Source organism: Betta splendens, chromosome 7, assembly GCF_900634795.4.
Source record: "Betta splendens chromosome 7, fBetSpl5.4, whole genome shotgun sequence".
Taxonomy (NCBI): Eukaryota; Metazoa; Chordata; class Actinopteri; order Anabantiformes; family Osphronemidae; genus Betta; species Betta splendens.
In genome coordinates, this window is record NC_040887.2 from 14,624,606 (window position 1) to 14,648,183 (window position 23,578).

Here is a 23,578-nt window from a genome sequence, read left to right on the forward strand (position 1 = left end):
TATGCCTTCATAATATTATATGATAACCTGAAGCAACCAGGCAGGTTTAACTCCTGTTATGGTGAATGTGTGATTAACATAAATGGAGCTGTTGACCTTGTGATAAGCTTCATCATCCCCATCTCATCCATCATCATCCTGTACGTGAGGGTGTTTGTTGTGGCTGTGTCTCAGGCTCGTTCCATGCGCTCCCACGTTGCAGCTGTTAAACTGCAGCGTTCACTGACTGTGACTATCAGGAAATCAGAGATTAAGGCAGCAAAGACTCTTGGTGTGACTGTTGTAGTGTTTCTTATGTGTTACTGTCCTTCTTACTGTGCTTCTTTCTCTGGATATGACATTACAATTGGTACTTCGACCAATGATTTCATATTGTTTCTAGTTTTATCAAACTCTTGTCTGAACCCTGTAATTTATGCTTTTCTTTACTCCTGGTTTAGAAAATCTGTTAAACTCATTATTACTTTACAGATACTGCAATCTAAGTCAAGTGAGGCTTGTGTAATTCCAACTGACTAACAAATTTACTTACAACTGAAAACGTTAAAGCTCAAAACTCTATGTAAAATTCTTAACTTTTATCCTAATGGTATGAAAACAAATTTAAAACTCAAATTAAAGACACTCAAAAGGAAAAGTGGTTGTATGTGCTGAATGAAGAGGACTAGCAAAATTTTTTTAACCTGTCTCTCAGACACAGATTGTTCTCTAAAGTCTGATCTGTGCTTTTTTCTCCTCCGCCATAATATTTTAGTCTCAGTCTCTCTAGATTTGCTCTTGTCTGCCTTTCCTAACCAGCAGTCATCAGTACCTGAGGCCTCATGCTGACATGATTACGTCATGTGCTTCATGTACAGCATATACTGTACATCGCAGTGATGGTCTCACATTTATAACAAACAAACTGTTGAGTCTCTTAACTAAACAACTCAGTTAGTCAAGATGAAACGTATGAACAGGACATGTCATCAGATATGGACTATGAACTGATCACTGCATCAATTCTCCTGTAAGTAAACAGTAAATAACTATTATATACTGTAACATTAACGTTCTTCCTTACCATGAATGCACGTGGTAACCCTTATGCCCCTCTCCAAAAAACTCCCTTTCAAGACCCTTGTGGCCAAAAAAGAGCATGCACACAGAAACTGCTAAAATATATTTTTTTTATTTGTTTGTAGATCATTTAAACAACTTCAGACCTGCCCAAAACTAACAAGTCTTTAATTAGTTTCAGAATGTTAACACTTTAAATGCCAGTTTTTCTATTTGAAGTATTCACTAATTTTTAAAATTTGCCAATAACAACCATGCTAATCATTCACTGAATGGGAAAAAGCCAAAAGAAATTATCATCTTATTTTTTTAGTAAAAAATTACAAAAACTCCTTTTTACCCATAAACTATACAGCAGGAGGAGGCGTACACTCTTAGACTTTTGCTGTTAATTTACTACGGATAAAATTCAAAAATATATTTCTGTAATTGTGAAAATGCTGTACATTTGGTGCCGGTCGAGCAACCAGCTCCTGTCCTCTTCTCTCTTTTTATATACTTTCTTTTCTAATTTAAACATATGCTTCTCTTGTTTTGTTAATTATATTAGTGTACATAAACCTGTAATGTAAACCTGATAAGAATAAAACACCCTCACTGTGTCCCTGGTACCTTTGCAACGCCATGATCAGTGGGAGGTAATGCACATGAAAATTGTTGCTTGTTGCATCTGCTACTACTCTGACCATGAAAGACATAGTGGAACTTATGTCCCCTGTCCATACAGAGGAAAGAATTTGTTATCTTGACAGTTTGATTTTTGAAGCTGCTTCCTAGTGTAAGCACCACTTTCTCGAACACTATCCTGAGCATATTCGAGAGTTTGGCCCTGTGGCTGCCTTGTGGACAATAAGATTTGACGCTAAACATAGCTTCTTTAGGAGAACTGTCAGGCAAACAGGCTGCTTCAGGAACACCTTGCTATCCTTGGCAAACAAGCACCAGCTCATGGTTGTCACCACCTCCATGAATTGAATGCTGGCAGACCATCACAGACAGTCACAAAGACAACACAGTTATCTTTAGACGTGCTTAAAAGAGGATGTGAAAAACGTACTGAGGACAAGTTTTCCAACGGTCTCAACAGTCAGTAATAGTGTGCGTTTTTAGGCACTGACTATGCAATCATAATGTTGTTGTGTTGTGGTTCTGTTGCAGGATTGCTTCACTTTGCAGAAGTGTTTTAGGTCATGTTAATTCAAGATCAATTGGCCTTTGTTGTACTGTAAAACTACAAAATGCATGGTACAATGAACACCTTACTGTAGTAGCTATGAGTTACAGAGCACAGGTAATGTGCAGTTACTGGAACACAAAGCACTTGCAGATTTTCTTCCTTTAACGACTAGTTTCCTTGAAGCATCTTATTTGTCTCTCCTATTAGCTAAACTTCATTATTACAAACATATGTACAGCATGTATTTACTAGACTGATATTCGCAAACTTCAGGCATCCCCAGCACAGTTGAGGGACTTGTTTCTGTCATTCAAGAGACTTTTAGGATTCCAGTGGATTTTTATTTATTGTATCATGAAGCTATAAAGCTTTGTGAAAAAGTTAGCACAAAAAATTTTGCTCATTTGGCTCAGTTATTGCAAATTACAAATTTAAGTCACAATTTTACTCTTGTGGAAATCAGCTGGAGACCATCAGTGTGATAAACCATCTCAAAGTTTACTCTCATGTCGACACAGAGTGGATCACAATGACAGTACATCTAGGACATCTTACTATGTACAAAGTATCCATTGAAGGACTGAGGACACAAGACTTGTATTTATACCTGGTTACAAACCCCCACATGAGCTGTTGACTGGTCATTGTTATTTCCTTAACAATGTTTCCCATGGTCACCACTGTGAAACCCCCATCATTTGAAAGCCAAATGCTTGATGACCCCCATGGAACAGGTTTAATGGGTTCTGGTTGCCAGGTGTCTTATTACCAACTGTTGCACCTGTTGACCTTTTATTCTCCCTGATGCAAATACAAATGAAAACTGATTTGACAAATTAGGGGGGGATACGGGACTGTTCCACCTCCAGCTTCAAATGAGAAGGAGGAACTAGGACAGATAAATCATATGTTCATCACATCCTTGTGTGTTCAGCTTCTCCTCCTCCTCTTTTCTGATGGAGACACTAGAGGAAGCTGAACTCTGTTTTCCACAGCTCTTCAATTACTCCTGTAAGAAACTCACGCGTCCTCACTCTGAGGCTCTGATCATTTACATCCTGATGTCGTGCGTCTCTCTGCTCACTGTGCTTCTCAACCTGCTGGTCATTGTCTCCATCTCCCACTTCAGGTACAGATTAATGTCTTAGCTTTGAGAATGTTGTAATGCTGAAATTTAATGAAATGATTCTCCTTTGAACTGACTAATGCACAAAAATTGCCACAGCAAATTACTGCAACATTTTAGTAATTTTCATTACTTGTGATACTGGTGAAAATATTATTGACAATTGTGTTTTTCTATCCCTCCAGGCAGCTCCACACTCCCACCAATGTCCTGCTCCTCTCTCTGGCTGTTTGTGATTTTCTCATTGGTCTCATTGTGATGCCATTTCAGATCCTTTTAACAAAGCCCTGTTGGCTCCTGGGTGACCTGATGTGCACTGTGTATGCTTTTGTATCGTATATCACTGTCAGTTCTTCCATAGGAAACATGGTGCTCATATCAGTGGACCGTTATGTGGCCATCTGTGACTCTCTGCATTACACCACTAGTGTCACTCACTGGAGAGTTCAACTCTGTGTCCTCCTGTTGTGGGTTTCCTGTGTTTTTTATGCCTTCATGATCTTATATCATATTCTGAAACAACCAGGCAGGTTTAACTCCTGTTATGGTGAATGTGTAATTAACATAAATGGAGTTGCTGACCTAGTGATAAACTTCATCATCCCCATCTCAGCCATCATCATCCTGTATGTGAGGGTGTTTGTGGTGGCTGTGTCTCAGGCTCGTTCCATGCGCTCCCACGTTACAGCTGTTAAACAGCAGCGTTCACTGACTGTGACTGTCAGGAAATCAGAGATTAAGGCAGCAAAGACTCTTGGTGTGACAGTTGTTGTGTTCCTCCTGTGTTATATTCCTCCTTACTGTGTGTCTCTCTCTGGATATGAGATTACAATCGGTAATTCGAACAATAATTTTCTGTTGTTTCTAGTTTTCTCAAACTCTTGTCTGAACCCTGTGATTTATACTTTTCTCTATCCCTGGTTTAGAAAATCTGTAAAACTCATTATTACTTTACAGATACTGCAGCCAAAGTCCAGCGAGACCTGTGTAAAGTAGACTAACTAAGTTCTAATGCAATATAGAAAGTAACTATTTTCTTTAAAACTGTTTTGAATTTAAAATAAATTGAACTGAAAGTTTAAATAAACCAATTTAGTTGTAAATGTTTTATAGTTTTAATTCTGACCATATGAAACACTAAATGATGTTTATTAAAATGCTCTAAACACTGACTGTATAACTGTGTGGAGAACATTCTTTCTGCAAATGGGAAAGTGATTGTATCTGCTGAATGAAGATGTGATTGTTCTCTTCTGCTGTGTTTTCTTTCTCTCAGAAAAAGTGTAGCCAGTTAAAAAAAGAACAGGAAAAAGACCATAAGGAGCACAGTGGTGATTTATGTGGATGATGAAACGTGGTACTTTCAAACACCTACAGTACCACTACACTGTTCTCCGTTAAGGGCAGACTGCACACAATTTAGAAAGTAAGTTGAGACAATAGACATTAAGGAATATTGGCAGTAGTGCATAGTAGCACACCAATATAATCAGAATCAACTTTATATGCAAAGTTTGCAAAAGACCAGGAAGGAATTGAATTACTGTACAGTATGTTCATTTTTGTCTCTTGGTAATTAGTAACATTACTACATAAGTAACAGTATTTACATAAAAAATAACAGCACCCTATGCTATAGTCATAGAATTATTGTACTGACTTCTATCCTGTGATTGGAGAGTTCAGCTCAGACACAGCCTGGGGGTAAAAAACTGACTATGTCTGGTGATTCTGGTGGATTCTTGCTGCCCGTTTTCTAATTCTAGAGTGGTACAGATGTTGAATGGAAGGAAGAGCAGTCTTGATAATATTTTCTATTGACCCGACCACCCACTTGGTGGTTGAACCAAACCACACAGTGATGGAGATGCAGAGGACAGACTGGATGATTGCTGTGTAGAAGAGTGAGCTCAAAGTCCAGCCTCTGCTGGGAATTTTTGCAGATGTATATGTGGGGGGACCACTTCAAGTCCTGGGAGATTGTGGGTCCTAGAAACCTGTAGCGGATCCAAATTAATAGTTTGATATTATTGCAGTAACATTAACATTCCTCCAAATTGGGGGACCAGGTTTGTTTTAAAGCTGAAACCACACTTTCAGCAATCGAGTCAAACGCAAGATGTCAATTTAATGAGTTATTAATTATGAGTAACAATAACAATTCTTCATTGATAGAACCAAATTAGTCTCTAATGTTTTGAATTCTTGTCGCAGTTCAGTTACCTCTGAGTATGAAGAACAATGCACACACAACCAGATTCCTTTTAAAGTTATATGAATCTAATACTACTGGATAGACAGTATGCACCCTCATTCTTGAAGCAGTCTGAGGTGAAATGAACCCCTTTTTTTTAAACAGAGGGTCACAACACTGCCATAGTGTTGCACCTGTCCGTTTAAAATAAAATTAAACCACAAAGTCCTCGTTTTGCTGTCTCTGATTTCCTTGTGGGTCTGATTGTGATGCCATTTCAGATCCTCTTAAGACAGCCCTGCTGGTTTCTAGGTGACATGATGTGTACTGAGTATGCATTTGTATCATATATCACTGTCAATGCTTCCATAGGAAACATGGTTCTGATATCAGTGGACCGGTATGTAGGCATCTGTGACCCGCCTAGCTATTTTACTAGTGTTGCTCACAGGAGAGTTCAATCGTGTGTCCTCCTGTAGTGGGTTTCTTCTGTTTTTTGTGCCTTTGTGATTTTATTCGATAACCTGAAGCAACCAGGCAAGTTTAAGTCCTGTTATGTAGAATGTGTGATTAGTGTAAATGGAGCTATTGACCTGGTGTTTGGCTTAGTCAAGCCCATGCAAGTGGGTCACAGTGTACTGGAGCCCATGCAAGTGGGTCACAGTCTACTGTCAGATGTCAAAAACAGGAGGTGGTGAACTCAGGGGCTCTGCTTGTCCTGCGGGCAGCCTCGGCATCTCGTCTTAGCCTGTCCAGTAAAAGACCGGGCTCGCCACTAGAATAGAATAGAATGCCTTTATTAGTCCCACAGCGGGGAAATTCCCATCAGCAGCCAGGTTACCCGGCGCTAGTCCGACAGTGGAAGCAATTGCAGTTCAAACAATAAAAAACACACGCACATACAGTGGCACACAGTACAGGTGGAAACCTTGCTGGAATTTTTTCTTGGATTCATCAGGACAGATAGATAAGGTCGGAGAGCAGACAGTGAGACTGTAAGGTGGGGTGGGAGGGGGTGTATCTGCATCAGTGTAGTGAGGTGTTGTTTATAGAAGTAAGGCCGACCAAGATGTTTACAGGTCAGTCCAACATTTGTCCTTAAAGGGAGTCACAACAGGGGAAGAGGATAGATAGAGGCACAGCTTCATCGCCTCTTGTGGGACCATGGGTCACCCGTGACATCTCCTCAAGCCTGTCAGACAAGGCTGTCACCATAGTAACCAAGTGTTCAGTCTGTCTGCAGATGTTATCCCTCAGTCCCTTGTCTTCCTCCGAACGGACTGAGATATTATTAGTCAGTCCTGCAATCCGGGCATCCGAACGAGCTGAGATGTTACTGATCAGTCCCTCAATCCGGGTCACCCTCTGATGCAAATCATCCGAACGAGCTGAGATGTTAATTGTCAGTCCTTCAATCCGGGCCGTCCTCTGGTGTAATTTCGTCAGCCGAGTAACCATGGCCCCCGTCGGCGTTTGTAGCTCCACGGCCGGTGGACACGCCAATGAGCCGGCCGCAGATTTTCCAATCTTTCCAATCTTCCGATAAAGCAGGGCACCACCAAAGCCAATCATGAGTAGCCCTGTTATCAAAGTCCAAAACATGAATAGATCCTCTGCATCCTCGATGGACAGAGGCTCCAGACACACGGGGCACCAGGAATCCCACGCGTCCCGCACGTAGCCGGAGGCAAGAGTCCCCAAGGGGCGGAGTGGTTCTCCCGGAGATTCTTTCCTTTGTGAAAACATTTTGTCCAATGTGCTGAGTGACCAGTTGATTAGCTCCATGTTATTATTCCAGAATAGCAGATCAGGGTGCTCAGAAAAAGACAAGACAAGGACACTGCAAGCAAAAGCAGAGTGGGAGCAGAGAGAAAACACGTCTGCACTCCTCGAGAGGCGGAAGTAGAAAGAGAGGTTAGTTGTGAGCCTCTTTCCAACAGGTGAGCCTCATGGACTCTTGACTGGTAGAGAAACTTGGTGAGAATATTTTCGCGTTACCCTCTGCTGTGGAGGCACGGGCTCTGGTCGTTGGCTTTGAAGAGACACCCAGTTGTATGTGTTGGTAAGTTCACAAGCGGAGGTTGGTACACAGAGGGACGGTCAGCAGAGGTACAGGTAAGGAGCAGGCAAGGTGAGGTACAAAAACGTTAGTAGGGTTTGGCAACAGATCTATGCAGCAGGTGGCTACAGTACAGACAAGTACGTACAGTACCACAAAGACTCTGCAACTTACAAAAGAAGGACTATAAACAACGCTGGATGGTGGTGATGAGCATGTGACAATCAGGCAGATAACTGAAGTAAGGACTGGTGACTAAATACACTTACTTAGGGGATGAAAAACAGGTGGTGGATTATGACCAGAAGTAACGTTAGCTTTGAAGTTGGTGGAACAGAAGACTGGATATGGATACAGAAAATGGTGATGAGACCTGGACTGTGACACCCACCATTCGGTAGTCTTGGGTTAGACGTCATAACCCCCATCTGGATTAGAAGAGTGATGATTTATCCAGGGTTCCTGAGTGCTACCTGGAACTGTGGGCCATGTTTAATAAGTGTCACAGCCTGGACTCACTTCCTGTTTTATTTTCTTATACTTCCGGTTTTGTCTTGTCACTTTTGTTTTAGCTTTACTTTGCAGTCACGTGATATCCCCAGCTGTATTCTATCAATCATTACTCACCTGTGTTCTCATTAGTATTTAAGCACCACCTCTTAGCCCAGCACCTTGCCAGATTGTCTCTTTATGTTACTGCCAGCAATCCAGCGTTTTGTATCCATAATCTTGATAACCCGTGTATGACCTCGCTTCTCCTGACCCTGATTCTTGTCTCGTCTACGACCCTGCCTTGCCGTGAGTTGACCCTAGCCTGCCTTGTGATTACCGCTTGTCTAACCCTGCCTGTACTGTACCTGCCTGCTCTGTGTACTGACCTTCGCCTGCCTGACCACAAACTAGTAAACTGCGTTATCACCCAGTCTTGTCTCCGCTGTGCGTGTGGGTCCGCTACCTTGAGTCCGTGACAGTACAATCTGGCCACACTCGGACCCAGCCGGCGTCTTGCATCGGTTTAAGGGCTGCAAGGGATTTTGTTTTGTGTACTCAGACAACGCAGAGTCGCTATGGTGTTTACCTGCTCGAGTCTGCCGGAGGACCTCCGCTGGTGCTTCGGGGAGCTCGCGAGGAATTACGCGGAAGCCCCCAGTCTGAAGGCGCAGCTCCGCGTAATAAAACAGGCGATCGCTACCCTGGAGGAGGAATTTTGGTGGCTTGACTACCCGGGAGTGCAGACACTTTTTGAGAAACTCCAGGCCATGCGGAAGGATTTGGCACGCGCTCTGCGCGCGGCGCCCGCCAGCGTCTCGTCAGCTGTTCCTGCTGCACCGGAAAGCGCTCCTGTCGCTGCTCAGTCGAGTCAAGCTCACGTTCCTGTCGTCGCTCAGTCAAGCCAAGCTCACGTTCCTGTCGTCGCTCAGTCAAGCCAAGCTCACGTTCCTGTCGTCGCTCAGTCAAGCCAAGCTCACGTTCCTGTCGCTGCTCAGTCGGACCAAGCTCACGTTCCTGTCGCTGCTCAGTCGGACCAAGCTCACGTTCCTGTCGCTGCTCAGTCGAACCAAGCTCACGTTCCTGTCGCTGCTCAGTCAAACCAAGCTTACGTTCCTGTCGCCGCTCAGTCGAGTCAAACTCACTCCCCTGTTGCCGCTCAGGCAGATCCAGCTCCCGTTCCAGACACCAGCTCATCGGTCCCAGTCCATGCCCACGTTACCGCCATAGTTCCCGAGTCCAATTCCGCCCGTACCGTGGCCCCATCCCCTGCTTCAGCCCTGGCAGTTGAGAAGCCCACAGCTAGCCGTCGGAGGTCCAGACGGCGTCGACGACAGCCGGTTTCCCCTGTCCAGGCTCCAGAAGACTCGGTCACGGAAATCAGACTGCCTCCTTCGCCAGCAGAGGGCACTCTCGCCCCATCGGACGACATACCCACCTCCATCGCAGGCATCCCGGACAGCATCCTCCAACGGATCCGTGCCCAATGCACCCCTCCAGTCCTGTTCCTGTTTGCGCACTGTCTGAACTCCGCCGAGGCAGAGACCGACCCGGTAATCAAGGAGCGTCGCTTCCGTGAAGCCGCCCTGCTCATCGCTCGGAAGCCTGCACTGCGCGAGGCCCTGGGTTTCATTGAACCCCCATCAGAGCCTGCACCCGTTCCTGCATCAGAGCCTGCACCCGTTCCTGCATCAGAGCCTGCACCCCTTCCTGCATCAGAGCCTGCACCCCTTCCTGCATCAGAGCCTGCACCCCTTCCTGCATCAGAGCCTGCACCCCTTCCTGCATCAGAGCCTGCACCCGCTCCAGCGTCTAAGCCTGCACTCCTGGCCCCAGCGTCTAAGCCTGCATCCCTGGCCCCAGCGTCTAAGCCTGCATCCCTGGCCCCAGCGTCTAAGCCTGCATCCCTGGCCCCAGCGTCTAAGCCTGCATCCCTGGCCCCAGCGTCTAAGCCTGCATCCCTGGCCCCAGCGTCTAAGCCTGCATCCCTGGCCCCAGCGTCTAAGCCTGCATCCCTGGCCCCAGCGTCTCTGGCTGCATCACTGGCCCCAGCGTCTCTGGCTGCATCACTGGCCCCAGCGTCTCTGGCTGCATCACTGGCCCCAGCGTCTCTGGCTGCATCCCTGGCCCCAGCGTCTCTGGCTGCATCCCTGGCCCCAGCGTCTCTGGCTGCATCCCTGGCCCCAGCGTCTCTGGCTGCATCACTGGCCCCAGCGTCTCTGGCTGCATCACTGGCCCCAGCGTCCCTGGCTGCATCACTGGCCCCAGCGTCCCTGGCTGCATCACTGGCCCCAGCGTCCCTGGCTGCATCACTGGCCCCAGCGTCCCTGGCTGCATCACTGGCCCCAGCGTCCCTGGCTGCATCACTGGCCCCAGCGTCCCTGGCTGCATCACTGGCCCCAGCGTCTCTGGCTGCATCACTGGCCCCAGCGTCCCTGGCTGCATCACTGGCCCCAGCGTCCCTGGCTGCATCACTGGCCCCAGCGTCCCTGGCTGCATCACTGGCCCCAGCGTCCCTGGCTGCATCACTGGCTGCAGCAACTCCCGCCCTAGCCTCACCTCAGCCATGCCAAGCTCCAGCTCCAGCTCACGCCTCACCTCAGCCATGCCAAGCTCAAGCCCCAGCTCAGCCTGCAGCAGCTCAAGCCTCAGCTCAGCCTGCAGCAGCTCAAGCCTCAGCTCAGCCTGCAGCAGCTCAAGCCTCAGCTCAACCTGCAGCAGCTCAAGCCTTGGCTCCGCCACGCCAAGTTCAAGCTCCATCTTTACGCCAGCTAGCAGGCACCCCTGGCCAGTCACACCAGGCCTCAGTTCCTGTTCCTGTCGGCCATATTGAGGCCGTTCCTGTTCCTGTTCCTGTCGGCCAAGTAGAGGTCGTTCCTGTTCCTGACGGCCATATTGAGGCCGTTCCAGTCCCTGTTCCCGTCGGCCATATTGAGGCCGTTCTAGTTCCTGTCGGCTCCTCGGAGGAGGACGCCGTTCTAGTTCCTGTCAGCTCCTCGGAGGAGGACGCCGTTCTAGTTCCTGTCGGCTCCTCTGAGGAGGATGCCGTTCCAGTTCCTGTCGGCTCCTCGGAGGCCGCAGTTCCCGACGATCCCCAGGTGGGGGTCGCTCCCGCCGCAGCACCTGTGGCAGCCCCTGCCGACCTCCCGGAGGAGGTCGGTCCAGCTCTGTCTCCTGCCGACCTCCCGGAGGAGGTCGGTCCAGCTCTGTCTCCTGCCGACCTCCCGGAGGAGGTCGGTCCAGCTCTGTCTCCTGCCGACCTCCCGGAGGAGGTGGTCGGCCCGCTCCTGGTCCCTGTGGTTTTTGTGCCAATGTGTGCAGGTGCAGTTCCTGGTGGTCCGGCCCCGGACACGTTCGCCTCAGCTCCTGGTGGTCCGGCCCCGGACACGTTCGCCTCAGCTCCTGGTGGTCCGGCCCCGAACACGTTCGCCTCAGCTCCTGGTGGTCCGGCCCCGGACACGTTCGCCTCAGCTCCTGGAGGTCCGGCCCCGGACACGTTCGCCTCAGCTCCTGGTGGTCCGGTCCCGGACACGTCTGTCTCCGCTCCTGGAGGCCCGGTGCCGGCCACGTCTCCACGTCTGTCTTCGCCTCTGGTTTTCTGCCTCGTCTCCACGTCTGTCTTCGCCTCTGGTTCCTGCCTCGTCTCCACGTCTGTCTTCGCCTCTGGTTCCTGCCTCGTCTCCACGTCTGTCTTCGCCTCTGGTTCCTGCCTCGTCTCCACGTCTGTCTTCGCCTCTGGTCCCTGCCTCGTCTCCACGTCTGTCTTCGCCTCTGGTCCCTGCCCCGTCTCCACGTCTGTCCTCGTCTCTGGTCCCAGCCTCATCTCCACGTCTGTCCCCGTCGCCGTGCCCGGCTTCCCGCCGGCTCTCGCCTCACCTGCTGGACGGAGGGCCAGGTCCTTGGCGAATCCTGTGGCAGGGATGGCGCTGCCTCCTGCGTCGTCGGCCACCTCGGCTGGCCGGTTCCGGAGGCGACCACCTACCGGGAGGTCGCTGTTTCCTGCCCCGACGATGGCGCGGTCTCTGCCATTGCCGACCGCCGCGCCTTCTCAGTTCCCTGGAGCACCCCCGGTCGGGAGAGCACCGGCGCATGTGCTTGGCCACAGGAGGCGTCTTGTTCCGACGCCGGCCTCCTAGGACTCCAGCCTTGCCCTCGGGCACAAGATGTGCCGTCTCGGCCTGGCGGCTGCCCGGCCGGGACTCTCCTCGCATCCACCCTCCGTGAGGAGGTTTCTGGACTTTGTTATCATCCATCATGGACTTCACACTCATGGACTCGGTTCTGTTTTCTGTTATTCGTGCCTTGTGTTTTGTTTTGGCCCGCCTCCTGTCCTCCCTCCGCCCACCCTGCTTGTCTGCCTTGCGCGTTTTGGGGCGCCTGGGAATTCGCCCATGAGGGGGGAGTTCTGTCACAGCCTGGACTCACTTCCTGTTTTATTTTCTTATACTTCCGGTTTTGTCTTGTCACTTTTGTTTTAGCTTTACTTTGCAGTCACGTGATATCCCCAGCTGTATTCTATCAATCATTACTCACCTGTGTTCTCATTAGTATTTAAGCACCACCTCTAAGCCCAGCACCTTGCCAGATTGTCTCTTTATGTTACTGCCAGCAATCCAGCGTTTTGTATCCATAATCTTGATAACCCGTGTATGACCTCGCCTTGCCGTGAGTTGACCCTAGCCTGCCTTGTGATTACCGCTTGTCTAACCCTGCCTGTACTGTACCTGCCTGCTCTGTGTACTGACCTTCGCCTGCCTGACCACGAACTAGTAAACTGCGTTATCACCCAGTCTTGTCTCCGCTGTGCGTGAGGGTCCGCTACCTTGAGTCCGTGACAATAAGAGGAGAGCTCATTTACTGTCACCTCACTGACACCACGACTGAACCATCAACTTGAGACCCAGGATGTCACTGCCAAAGAGAAGACTCTATCAGCTTACACACACTAAGGTTAAGGTGAAGAAGGACTATATTGATAAGGCTCTGTTGCATGGACTCATTCGTCCCTCCTCTTCTTTGACAGGGGCCGGCTTTTTTGTAGATACTTGAAACTCTTATCCTCTCCCTCTCTTTTCCTCAGCTTTTGAGTTGCTGTCTGGAGCACAGATATTTATGGGGTGCCCCTATAAAGGAGCACCTATAACTAGTTTTCTCATATTTAACTAAATGACACAACATGTTTTCTCACATTTAGTTAAATGTGCAAAAGTCTAAATGTAAATGTTAAATATAAATGTTAAATCCATCCATTTTCCAAGCCACTTATTTCCTAATGCGGGGTCACGGGGGTGCTGGAGCCTAACCCAGCTGGCTATGGGCGAGAGGCAGGGTACACCCTGGACAGGTCACCAGTCCATCGCAGGGCAACACAGAAACAGACAACCAAGCACACACACCCCTACAGTACAGGCAATGGAGAGTGGCCAATCAACCTACTGCACGTCTTTAGACTGTGGGAGGAAGCCGGAGAACCCGGAGAGAACCTATGCAAGCACGGGGAGAAAGTGCAAACTCCACACAGAAAGGCACCAGCGGCCGCCTCCAGGAATCGAACCCAGAACCTTCTTGCTTGCTGTGAGGCAACAGTGCTACACACCGCACCACCGTCCCGCCTAATTGGTAAATGTAAATGTTAAATGTAAATCTAAATGTTAAATGTTAAATGTTAAATGTAAATGTTAAATGTTAAATCTAAATGTTAAATCTAAATGTAAATGTTAAATGTTAAATGTAAATGTTAAAAATTAAATGTAAATGTTAAATGATCGAACTGAATATTTAAGTAGACTCCACCCCCTATTATCCTAGATCAGTGACGCAGACTCTAACACGCTCCGCCCACATCTGACTCTGGATCGGTGCACGAAACTACTGGAGAGAAGCCTAAAGTCGAAGACTTTAAACTTTAAATGTGCACACACTAATTATGTACTTCCGTGCTATTAACTACTGATATTGAACAACTACGTGTACTTCATACAGGCTATTAGTACAACTGTAGTTTATTGTAGTATACTGTACTTGTGAAAACTCATATAATTGTAATATGTATTATTAGTACACTTTAAGTTAGGACAGTTTACCGAAGTACATTATTTACTTCATTCTCAGGGAATTTGTTTAAGTCATGATCACGACATTGCACAAAGTGTGAACCGGTGGGGGCTATTATGGGCTATATAAGCTTTTGTTTTGAATCCAACATGGACACTCTATTCTATAAGTATTTTCATGGAACTAAGTATGTCCCAACACAAATAGACAAAAAAATATATGTATACAGTGAGTTAACTCATAACTCATTCACCTAACATATTTAGACTTTTGTGTATACTTCTCAGTTTAAGTCGAGTATACTTCAGAGATAATTACAAATCTAGACAAAAAACACTTAACCTCTTTTTTTATACTTGTGCAGTAAGTAGAAAGCAAGTATACAGTACGGTACAGTACTACTTAAATATACTTTAGTATAGTTTTAATATACTTTGGTATATCTTAGTATACTACTGTGCATAAAAGTAAACTTAAAGAAAACGTTTTACTTTATACTTTTTAGTTTATAACAAGTATACAAATAGTACGCGTGTATGTGCAGTACTACTTTTTGCCAAGGGAGGGGAGAATGTAGCCAGGTAAAAAAATCTAAGAAAAGGAAACAAAAAAAGTCTGTTAATTCTAAATGATGATGTTGCAATATTTTTTGGAAGTGAAGGATTATTATTATTAATATTATCATATTATTATGAGCCCTGTAGCTTTGTGGATGATGGCAAAGGTTGCTTGCAAACTAAGTCGCACATGTGACTTAGCCTGTGACAGAAACATTTCCCAGTCTGAAAAGGACAGTAGCAAAATTTGTTTTGGATGATCCAGTAATATTAAAGGCTATAGATGAACCTGGGAGTTGTGAATGGTTATGGTGTTGTTAATGGGTTAGTTTTAGATTGAATGTGTCAATAGCACTAAGCTATTCATAGCTTGAAGCTATTGTTCACAAGCACTATAATATTCAATTTGAACCTTTAACGTCAGTGTTTCTCTTATCACTGACAGGCATCAGATGTTTTTCATTGATCTTTAGTGGTGGAAAAACTGAATCAATATGACGCAAAACTGCTGAAATTGTTCAGTGTTTAGAACAGAAGCATCTGATTTAGGCCAAAGGAGAAAAGAAATATGATGCAAAACCAGATGAAATCTTATGCAAAGTATGAGGGCGGAAACAATACTGTTCCACCTCCGGCCTCACACAAACTGGAAGATAAATCAGCTGTTTGTCACAGTTGATCAGGAAGCTGTGTTCACTTTCTCCTCCTCATTTTTCTCTGATGGAGACACTGGAGGAAACTGCACTCTGTTTTCCACAGCTCCTCAACTCCTCCTGTAAGAAACTCACGCGTCCTCGCTCCGAGGCTCTGGTCATTTACATCCTGATGTCGTGCGTCTCTCTGCTCACTGTGGTTCTCAACCTGCTGGTCATCGTCTCCATCTCCCACTTCAGGCACAGAATCATGTCTTAGCTATTGTTATATTGTCAATCACATCACTGAAATTAGTTTTCATTGTGTGGTAGCTTTTGCTTGAAGGTTTGCACATCAAAATTTATTATTGTAATACTATACCTACTGTATTTTTCTAGTTTTTATTACTGGTGATGATGCTTTTGGTGTTAATAAAATTTGCAGTGATGCTGTTCTCTCCCTTCAGGCAGCTCCACACTTCCACCAACCTCCTCCTCCTCCTCTCTCTGGCTGTGTCTGATTTCCTCGTGGGCCTCATTGTGATGCCGTTTCAGATCCTCTTAGCAGAACCCTGCTGGCTTCTCAGTGACTCGTTGTGTGTTTTGTATAATTTCTTTGCCTTTATTACTGTTTGCTCATCTGTAGGAAACATGGTTCTGATATCAGTGGATCGTTACGTGGCAATTTGTGAACCTCTGCATTACGCCACCAAGGTCAAACAGAGGAAAGTTCAACTCTGTGTCCTCTTGTCATGGGTTTCTTCTGTTTTTTATGCCTTCATGATGTTATATGATAACTTGAAACAACCAGGGAGGTTTAACTCCTGTTATGGTGAATGTGTGATTAACATAAATGGAGCTGTTGACCTAGTGATAAGCTTCATCGTCCCCATCTCAGCCATCATCATCCTGTATGTGAGGGTGTTTGTTGTGGCTGTGTCTCAGGCTCGTTCCATGCGCTCCCACGTTGTAGCTGTTAAACTGCAGCGTTCACTGACTGTGACTGTCAGGAAATCAGAAATTAAGGCAGCAAAGACTCTTGGTGTGACAGTTGTTGTGGTTCTCATGTGTTACTGTCCTCCTTACTGTTTGTCTCTCTCTGGATACAACCTCACAATCGGTACTTCAGCCAATGATTTCCTGGGATTTTTAGTTTTATCAAACTCTTGTCTGAACCCTGTGATTTATACTTTTCTCTATCCCTGGTTTATAAAATCTGTTAAACTTATAGTTACTTTAAAGATACTGCAACCCAGGTCCAGGGAGACTTGTGTAACTTAAACTGATAGGATGTTTAAATAATTCTACTTAGTTAAAAATGTTTTATAATTGTAACTGACAAATTAAAATGCTTAATGGTGTTTATTGTGACGCTCTACACAGTCTGTGGTAAATGGTATGGTAAATGGTAAACAGTATGTTCTGATTAAAGAAGACTAAAATATGACTCTTTTGTGTCTCTCAGACACAGACTGTTCTCTGATCTGTGCTTTTCTCTTCTCCCCTTGAATAATAAAACGTCTTTCTCTGTATTTAGTCCTATACAGTATGTGTTTTACACCCAGCAGAACATCAGAACCAGGGTCTCCATTCTCACATGATGATTTTATATATTTACAATGCAGCACATATGTGTTGCTTTAATTGCTGATAGGCAATGGTTATGCTACCAATTTTTTTTTTTCATTTGACTGATTGAATTATTTTAAATGTTAGTGGTAGAAAAATAAAATCTTAAATTGTTTACTTTTTTTAACAAAAGCATCTCATTGAGACCAAAAGGAAAAAAGAAAGATGACTGATGGAGAGCAGGTAAACTAGTAAAAGTGATTCTCATTTGACTGATTCATTTCTCCTAAATATTAGTGGTGGAAACACTAAACTTTTTTTTCTCCTTGGAACAAAGGCATGTGATTAAGATCAACAGGGAAAAAGAAAACTGATGCAAAGTATGAGGGCGGATACAAGACTGTTCCACCTTCAGCCTCACATGAGGAGGAGGAGGAACCCTGACAGAGACAAATCAGCTGTTAGTCACATCATTTCTCAGGAAGCTGCGTGTTTAGCTTCTCCACTTTTCTAATGGAGAAACTGGAGGAAGCTGAACTCTGTTTTCCACAGCTCCTCAACGCCTCCTGTAAGAGGTTCACGCGTCCTCACTCTGAGGCTCTGATCATTTACATCCTGATGTCCTGCGTCTCTCTGCTCACTGTGCTTCTCAACCTGCTGGTCATCGTCTCCATCTCCCACTTCAGGCACAGATTCATGTCTTAGCTTCGACAATATCTTTACACGAACTTTCACTGTGATGATTCTCTTCAGAGTTTTATCTTGGTGTGCGTTGACTTTTGTTTGACAGTGCATAGAACCAAAATTTGTAGGGTTTTACTACTTGTCATTTGTGGTGTTGATGATTCTTGTGTTAATAATGTTCACAGTGATGCTGTTCTCTCCCTCCAGGCAACTCCACACTCCCACCAACCTCCTCCTCCTCTCTCTGGCTGTGTCTGATTTCCTCATTGGTCTTGTTGTGATGCCGTTTCAGATCCTCGCAACAGAACCCTGTTGGCTCCTGGGTGACTTATTGTGTGTATTCTATAATTTATTTGCCTTCATCACTACATTTCCCTCAGTGGTAAACATGGTTCTGATATCAGTGGACCGTTATGTGGCCATTTGTGAACCTCTGCATTACGCCACCAAATTCACTCAGAGGAAAGTTCAACTCTGTGTCCTCTTGTCATGGGTTTCTTCTGTTTTTTATGCCTTCATGATGTTATATGACAACCTAAAGCAACCAGGCAGGTTTAACTCCTGTTATGGTGAATGTGTGATTAACATAAATGGAGCTGTTGACCTTGTGATAAGCTTCATCATCCCTATCTCAGCCATCATCATCCTGTACGTGAGGGTGTTTGTGGTGGCTGTGTCTCAGGCTCGTTTCATGCGCTCCCACGTTGCAGCTGTTAAACTGCAGCGTTCACTGACTGTGACTGTCAGGAAATCAGAGATCAAAGCAGCAAAGACTCTTGGTGTGACAGTTGTTGTGTTCCTCATGTGTTACTGTCCTCCTTACTGTTTGTCTCTCTCTGGATACAACCTCACAATCGGTACTTCAACCAGTGATTTCCTGGGTTTTTTAGTTTTATCAAACTCTTGTCTAAACCCTGTGATTTATACTTTTCTCTACCCCTGGTTCATAAATTCTGTTAAACTTATAGTTACTTTAAAGATACTGCAGCCCAGGTCCAGGGAGACTTGTGTAACTTAAACTTATAGGATGTTTAAATAATTCTACTTAGTTAAAATGTTTTATAATTGTAACTGACAAATTAAAATGCTTAACGGCGTTTATTGTGATGCTCTAAACACAGTCTGTGTTAAACTGGGGAAAATGGTTGTACAGTATATTCTGATTAAAAAAGACTAAAATATGACTCTCTCAGGACCCTTATTGTTCTTTGATCTGCCCTCTTTTCATGGGTTTTATCTGTTTTTTATGCCTTTGTGATTTTATATGATAACTTGAATCAACCAGGCAGATTTAACTTCTGCTATGGACAATGTGTGATTAATATAAATGGAGCTGTAGATATTGTGTTAGGCTTCATCATTCCCATCTCAGCCATCACCATCCTGTATGTGAGGGTGTTTGTGGTGGCTGTGTCTCAGGCTCGTTTCATGCGCTCCCACGTTGCAGCTGTTACTGTAAACTGCAGCGTTCACTGACTGTGACTGTTCAGAGGTCAGAGCTGAAAGCAGCCAGGACTCTGGGTGTGGTTGGTGCTGTATTTCTTGTGTGTTATATTCCCCCTTTCTGTGTGAATCTCTCTGGGTACAAACTCACAATTGTTGCCTCAGCCAACGACTTCCTTGTTTTTCTAGTTTTATCAAACTCTTGTCTGAACCTTGTGATTTATGCTTTTCTTTACCCCTGGTTTAGAAAATCTGTTAAACTTATACTTACTTAACAGATAATGCAGCCTAAGTCCAGAAAGACCTGTATAAAGTAGACTAAATATATAAATAACTCAACATAGTTAAAATTTAAAAAAAGGGCGATTATGATTCTGACCAAACTTGAGACTATGTAAAATGCTTGATGATGTTTACTGTGATGCTCTAAACACACTCTGTTGAAATGTGTATATAAACTCATACTTTTCTGTGACGGGAAATTAGGTGCATATGATGAATGAAAACAACTAGTATGATATGATTCTTTTTCTCTCCTGTGTTTTTCTTTCCTCCTAAATATTTTTTTTCTCCTTGGAACAAAGGCATGTGATCAAGATCAACAGTGAAAAAGAAAACTGATGCAAAGTATGAGGGCGGATACAAGACTGTTCCACCTCCAGCCTCACATGAGGAGGAGGAGGAACCCTGACAGAGACAAATCAGCTGTTTGTCACATCATTTCTCAGGAAGCTGCGTGTTTAGCTTCTCCTCTTTTCTAATGGAGAAACTGGAGGAAGCTGAACTCTGTTTTCCACAGCTCCTCAACGCCTCCTGTAAGAGGTTCACGCGTCCTCACTCTGAGGCTCTGATCATTTACACCCTGATGTCCTGCGTCTCTCTGCTCACTGTGCTTCTCAACCTGCTGGTCATCGTCTCCATCTCCCACTTCAGGCACAGATTCATGTCTTAGCTTCGACAATATCTTTACACGAACTTTCACTGTGATAATTCTCTTCAGAGTTTTATCATGGTGTGTTGACTTTTGTTTGACAGTGCATAGAACCAAAATTTGTAAGGTTTTACTACTTGTCATTTGTGGTGTTGATGATTCTTGTGTTAATAATGTTCACAGTGATGCTGTTCTCTCCCTCCAGGCAGCTCCACACTCCCACCAACCTCCTCCTCCTCTCTCTGGCTGTCTCTGATTTCCTCATTGGTCTTGTTGTGATGCCGTTTCAGATCCTCGCAACAGAACCCTGTTGGCTCCTGGGTGACTTATTGTGTGTATTCTATAATTTATTTGTCTTCATCACTACATTTCCCTCAGTGGTAAACATGGTTCTGATATCAGTGGACCGTTATGTGGCCATTTGTGAACCTCTGCATTACGCCACCAAATTCACTCAGAGGAAAGTTCAACTCTGTGTCCTCTTGTCATGGGTTTCTTCTGTTTTTTATGCCTTCATGATGTTATATGATAACCTGAAACAACCAGGCAGGTTTAACTCCTGTTATGGTGAATGTGTGATTAACATAAATGGAGCTGTTGACCTAGTGATAAGCTTCATCGTCCCCATCTCAGCCATCATCATCCTGTATGTGAGGGTGTTTGTTGTGGCTGTGTCTCAGGCTCGTTCCATGCGCTCCCACGTTGCAGCTGTTAAACTGCAGCGTTCACTGACTGTGACTGTCAGGAAATCAGAAATTAAGGCAGCAAAGACTCTTGGTGTGACAGTTGTTGTGTTCCTCATGTGTTACTGTCCTCCTTACTGTTTGTCTCTCTCTGGATACAATCTCACAACTGGTACTTCAACCAGTGATTTCCTGGGATTTTTAGTTTTATCAAACTCTTGTCTGAACCCTGTGATTTATTCTTTTCTCTACCCCTGGTTTATAAAATCTGTTAAACTTATACTTACTTTAAAGATACTGCAGCCCAGGTCCAGGGAGACTTGTGTAACTTAAACTGAGAGAATGTTTAAATAATTGTACTTAGTTAAAATGTTTTATAATTGTAACTGACAAATTAAAATGCTTAACGGTGTTTATTGTGATGCTCTAAACACAGTCTGTGTTAAACTGAGGAAAGTGGTTGTACAGTATGTTCTGATTAAAGAAGACTGAAATATGACTTCTTCTGTGTTTTTTTTTTCTCTCAGACCTGGATTCTCTGATCTGTCCTCTTGTCATGGGTTTCCTCTGTTTTTATATGCCTTTGTGATTTTATATGATAACCTGAAGCAACCAGGCAGGTTCAACTCCTGTTATGGTGAATGTTTGATTAATGTAAATGGAGCTGTTGACCTGATTCTAGGCTTCATCATCCCCATCTCAGGCATCAACAATTGGTGCCTCAGCCAATGACTTCTGAACCCTGTGATTTATGCTTTTCTTTACCACTGGTTTAGAAAATCTGTTAAACTTATACTTACTTCACAGATAATATAGAGCCTAAGTCCAGAGAGGTCTGTATAAAGTACACTACATGTATAAATAATTCTACATAGTTAAAATATTTAAAAGTGTATCTGTAAGAAATGTGTATATAAACTCATACTTTTCTGTGACGGTATATTAGGTGCATGTGATGAATGAAAATGACTAGTATGATGTGATTCTCTTTCTCTCCTGTGTTTTTCTTTCTGTCAGACAGAAATTATTCTCAGATCTGTGATTTTCTGTCCTTCACCACGCCCTGTCTATGTTTTACATGCAACAGCCAGCAGAACAAGACACCTCATGCTTACATGATGAATTTACAGCATATGCTTTATGCACAGCACATATGTCAGTGTTGCTTTTATCACTGATGGGCAGCAGGTAATAGGTATTTTCATGTGACTAATATATTCACCTTCTCCCCGTGACAAACCAGCGGTTTGTCAACCCTTGGCTTGCCATAGCCAGAGCAGCGGCTCCGGACTATACTCACGCATACAGCACACACACGCACACAACCAGGATCAGGATCAGCTGATTAGCCACCGAGAGCAGGTGCACACGCGAACGTGCTGGCATTTGGACATTCCACTATTATCCCACCACCTCCCGTTGTTACACCCTGGACTATTCACAGTGGATATGTCCAACTCGGGCCCTTCCACTCGACTCAGCATCGAACTTTGGAAGCGAAAGTGTCGTCAAGCTGAATCTCAAGCGCGTTCTTAATCACGTGACCGATGAGCGCGAGAGGTACCGATACGTCACGTGACTGCCGGGCGGCTTATCTGCAGTTTAAACGGACTGGTTTCAATATGTCAGAGCTTTATAAACGTGGCAAGCAGACCGGAGATGATGTATAAGATGATATATGATCTATAAGATAGACAAGTTTCACATTACAGATATTTGTAATTTATTCATGACAAGTTCAAAATGTAATTAAAGACTAAAACTACATTTTGACAAGTCCATCAATCCATTTTCCAAGCCGCTTATTCCCTAATGCGGGGTCACGGGGGTGCTGGGGCCTAACCCAGCTGGGAGGGTACACCCTGGACGGGTCGCCAGTCCATCGCAGGGCAACACAGAGACACACAACCATTCACACACACTCACACCTACGGGCAATGGAGAGAGTCCAATCAACCTAATGCACTGTGGACTGTGGGAGGAAGCTGGAGAACCCACGCAAACACGGGGAGAACGTGCAAACTCCACACAGAAAGGCACCCAGAACCTTCTTGCTGAGAGGCGACGGTGACCCACTACCCACCGCACCACCGTGCCGCCCCCAAGTCCATCCATCCATTTTCCAAGCCGCTGAATCCCATATGTGGGGTCGCAGGGATGCTGGAGCCAAACCCAGCTGGCTATGGGCGAGAGGCAGGGTACACCCTGTGGTGGAGAGAAGTTAATTAACCTAATGCACGTCTTCAGACTGTGGGAGGAAGCAGGAGAACCCGAAGAGAACCCACGCAAACACTGGAAGAACGTGCAAACCATTTTGACAAGTCGCAATTCCAATATCATATCTTTATTAGTCAGACATCAGAGCCGTGCAAACGGCTCTTCTCCAAAGCTGGAGAGGTAGTTTGAATGTGATTATCCACAGAGAAACACAATTACACACCTTTGATTAAATAACTTTTATTTGACAATAAAACATGGACTGTGATCCTGAACAACCACATATCAGCGAGGGTTTGATGGTAATTCTGCTCTGATGCAGCTCTCGTACACAACCAGCAGATGTCGTTGTTCTGACTGTGTCAAATAGTGTCGATTTCAGCCAAATGTGTCCTAGTTGCTCAGTGATTCATGAGGCTTCGATCTTGCCATCTTTAATTCACATACACTTTACACTTTGTTGCGTTTGTTGGTTGTGGTTTTACTTACGTGTCGGGAGTATTCGTCTTTGGCGTCATGCCGTTGAAACCTGACAGCGGGCGCAGCTCGCATTTCACATGGGTCCTGCGAAACCACTATGGTTTGTTATTATTATTTGGTCCCATTCATTATTTGTGTTGTATTCTTGTGTTAATGTACCTGGGGATTATTGTGGAAAATGTGTTACTAATGTATACCTTTTAAAAGGTGAATGTTGGGGTTTC

General features: G+C 45.1%; 2 protein-coding genes across 2 annotated transcripts; both read left to right on the top strand.

Moving 5' to 3' along the window:
- Positions 1–1,754: 1,754 nt before the first annotated feature.
- Positions 1,755–4,569, top strand: LOC129604348 (trace amine-associated receptor 13c-like). The gene is made up of 2 exons (XM_055510343.1): positions 1,755–3,365; positions 3,548–4,569. The coding sequence occupies exons 1-2, from the start codon at positions 3,193–3,195 to the stop codon at positions 4,356–4,358; spliced, it is 984 nt and encodes a 327-aa protein (XP_055366318.1). The 5' UTR covers positions 1,755–3,192; the 3' UTR covers positions 4,359–4,569.
- Positions 4,570–19,934: 15,365 nt separating this feature from the next.
- Positions 19,935–21,239, top strand: LOC129604360 (trace amine-associated receptor 7a-like). The gene has a single exon (XM_055510393.1). The coding sequence runs from the start codon at positions 20,130–20,132 to the stop codon at positions 20,988–20,990; it is 861 nt and encodes a 286-aa protein (XP_055366368.1). The 5' UTR covers positions 19,935–20,129; the 3' UTR covers positions 20,991–21,239.
- Positions 21,240–23,578: the final 2,339 nt, after the last annotated feature.

What these genes read in the sequence shown, in the direction of transcription:
- LOC129604348 (XM_055510343.1), top strand. Translation starts at nt 3,193, where the DNA reads ATGGAGACACTAGAGGAAGCTGAACTCTGTTTTCCACAGCTCTTCAAT. An exon ending in GTCTCCATCTCCCACTTCAG is followed by an intron (nt 3,366 to 3,547) that starts GTACAGATTAAT and finishes CTATCCCTCCAG; the next exon opens with GCAGCTCCACACTCCCACCA.
- LOC129604360 (XM_055510393.1), top strand. Translation starts at nt 20,130, where the DNA reads ATGATTCTTGTGTTAATAATGTTCACAGTGATGCTGTTCTCTCCCTCC.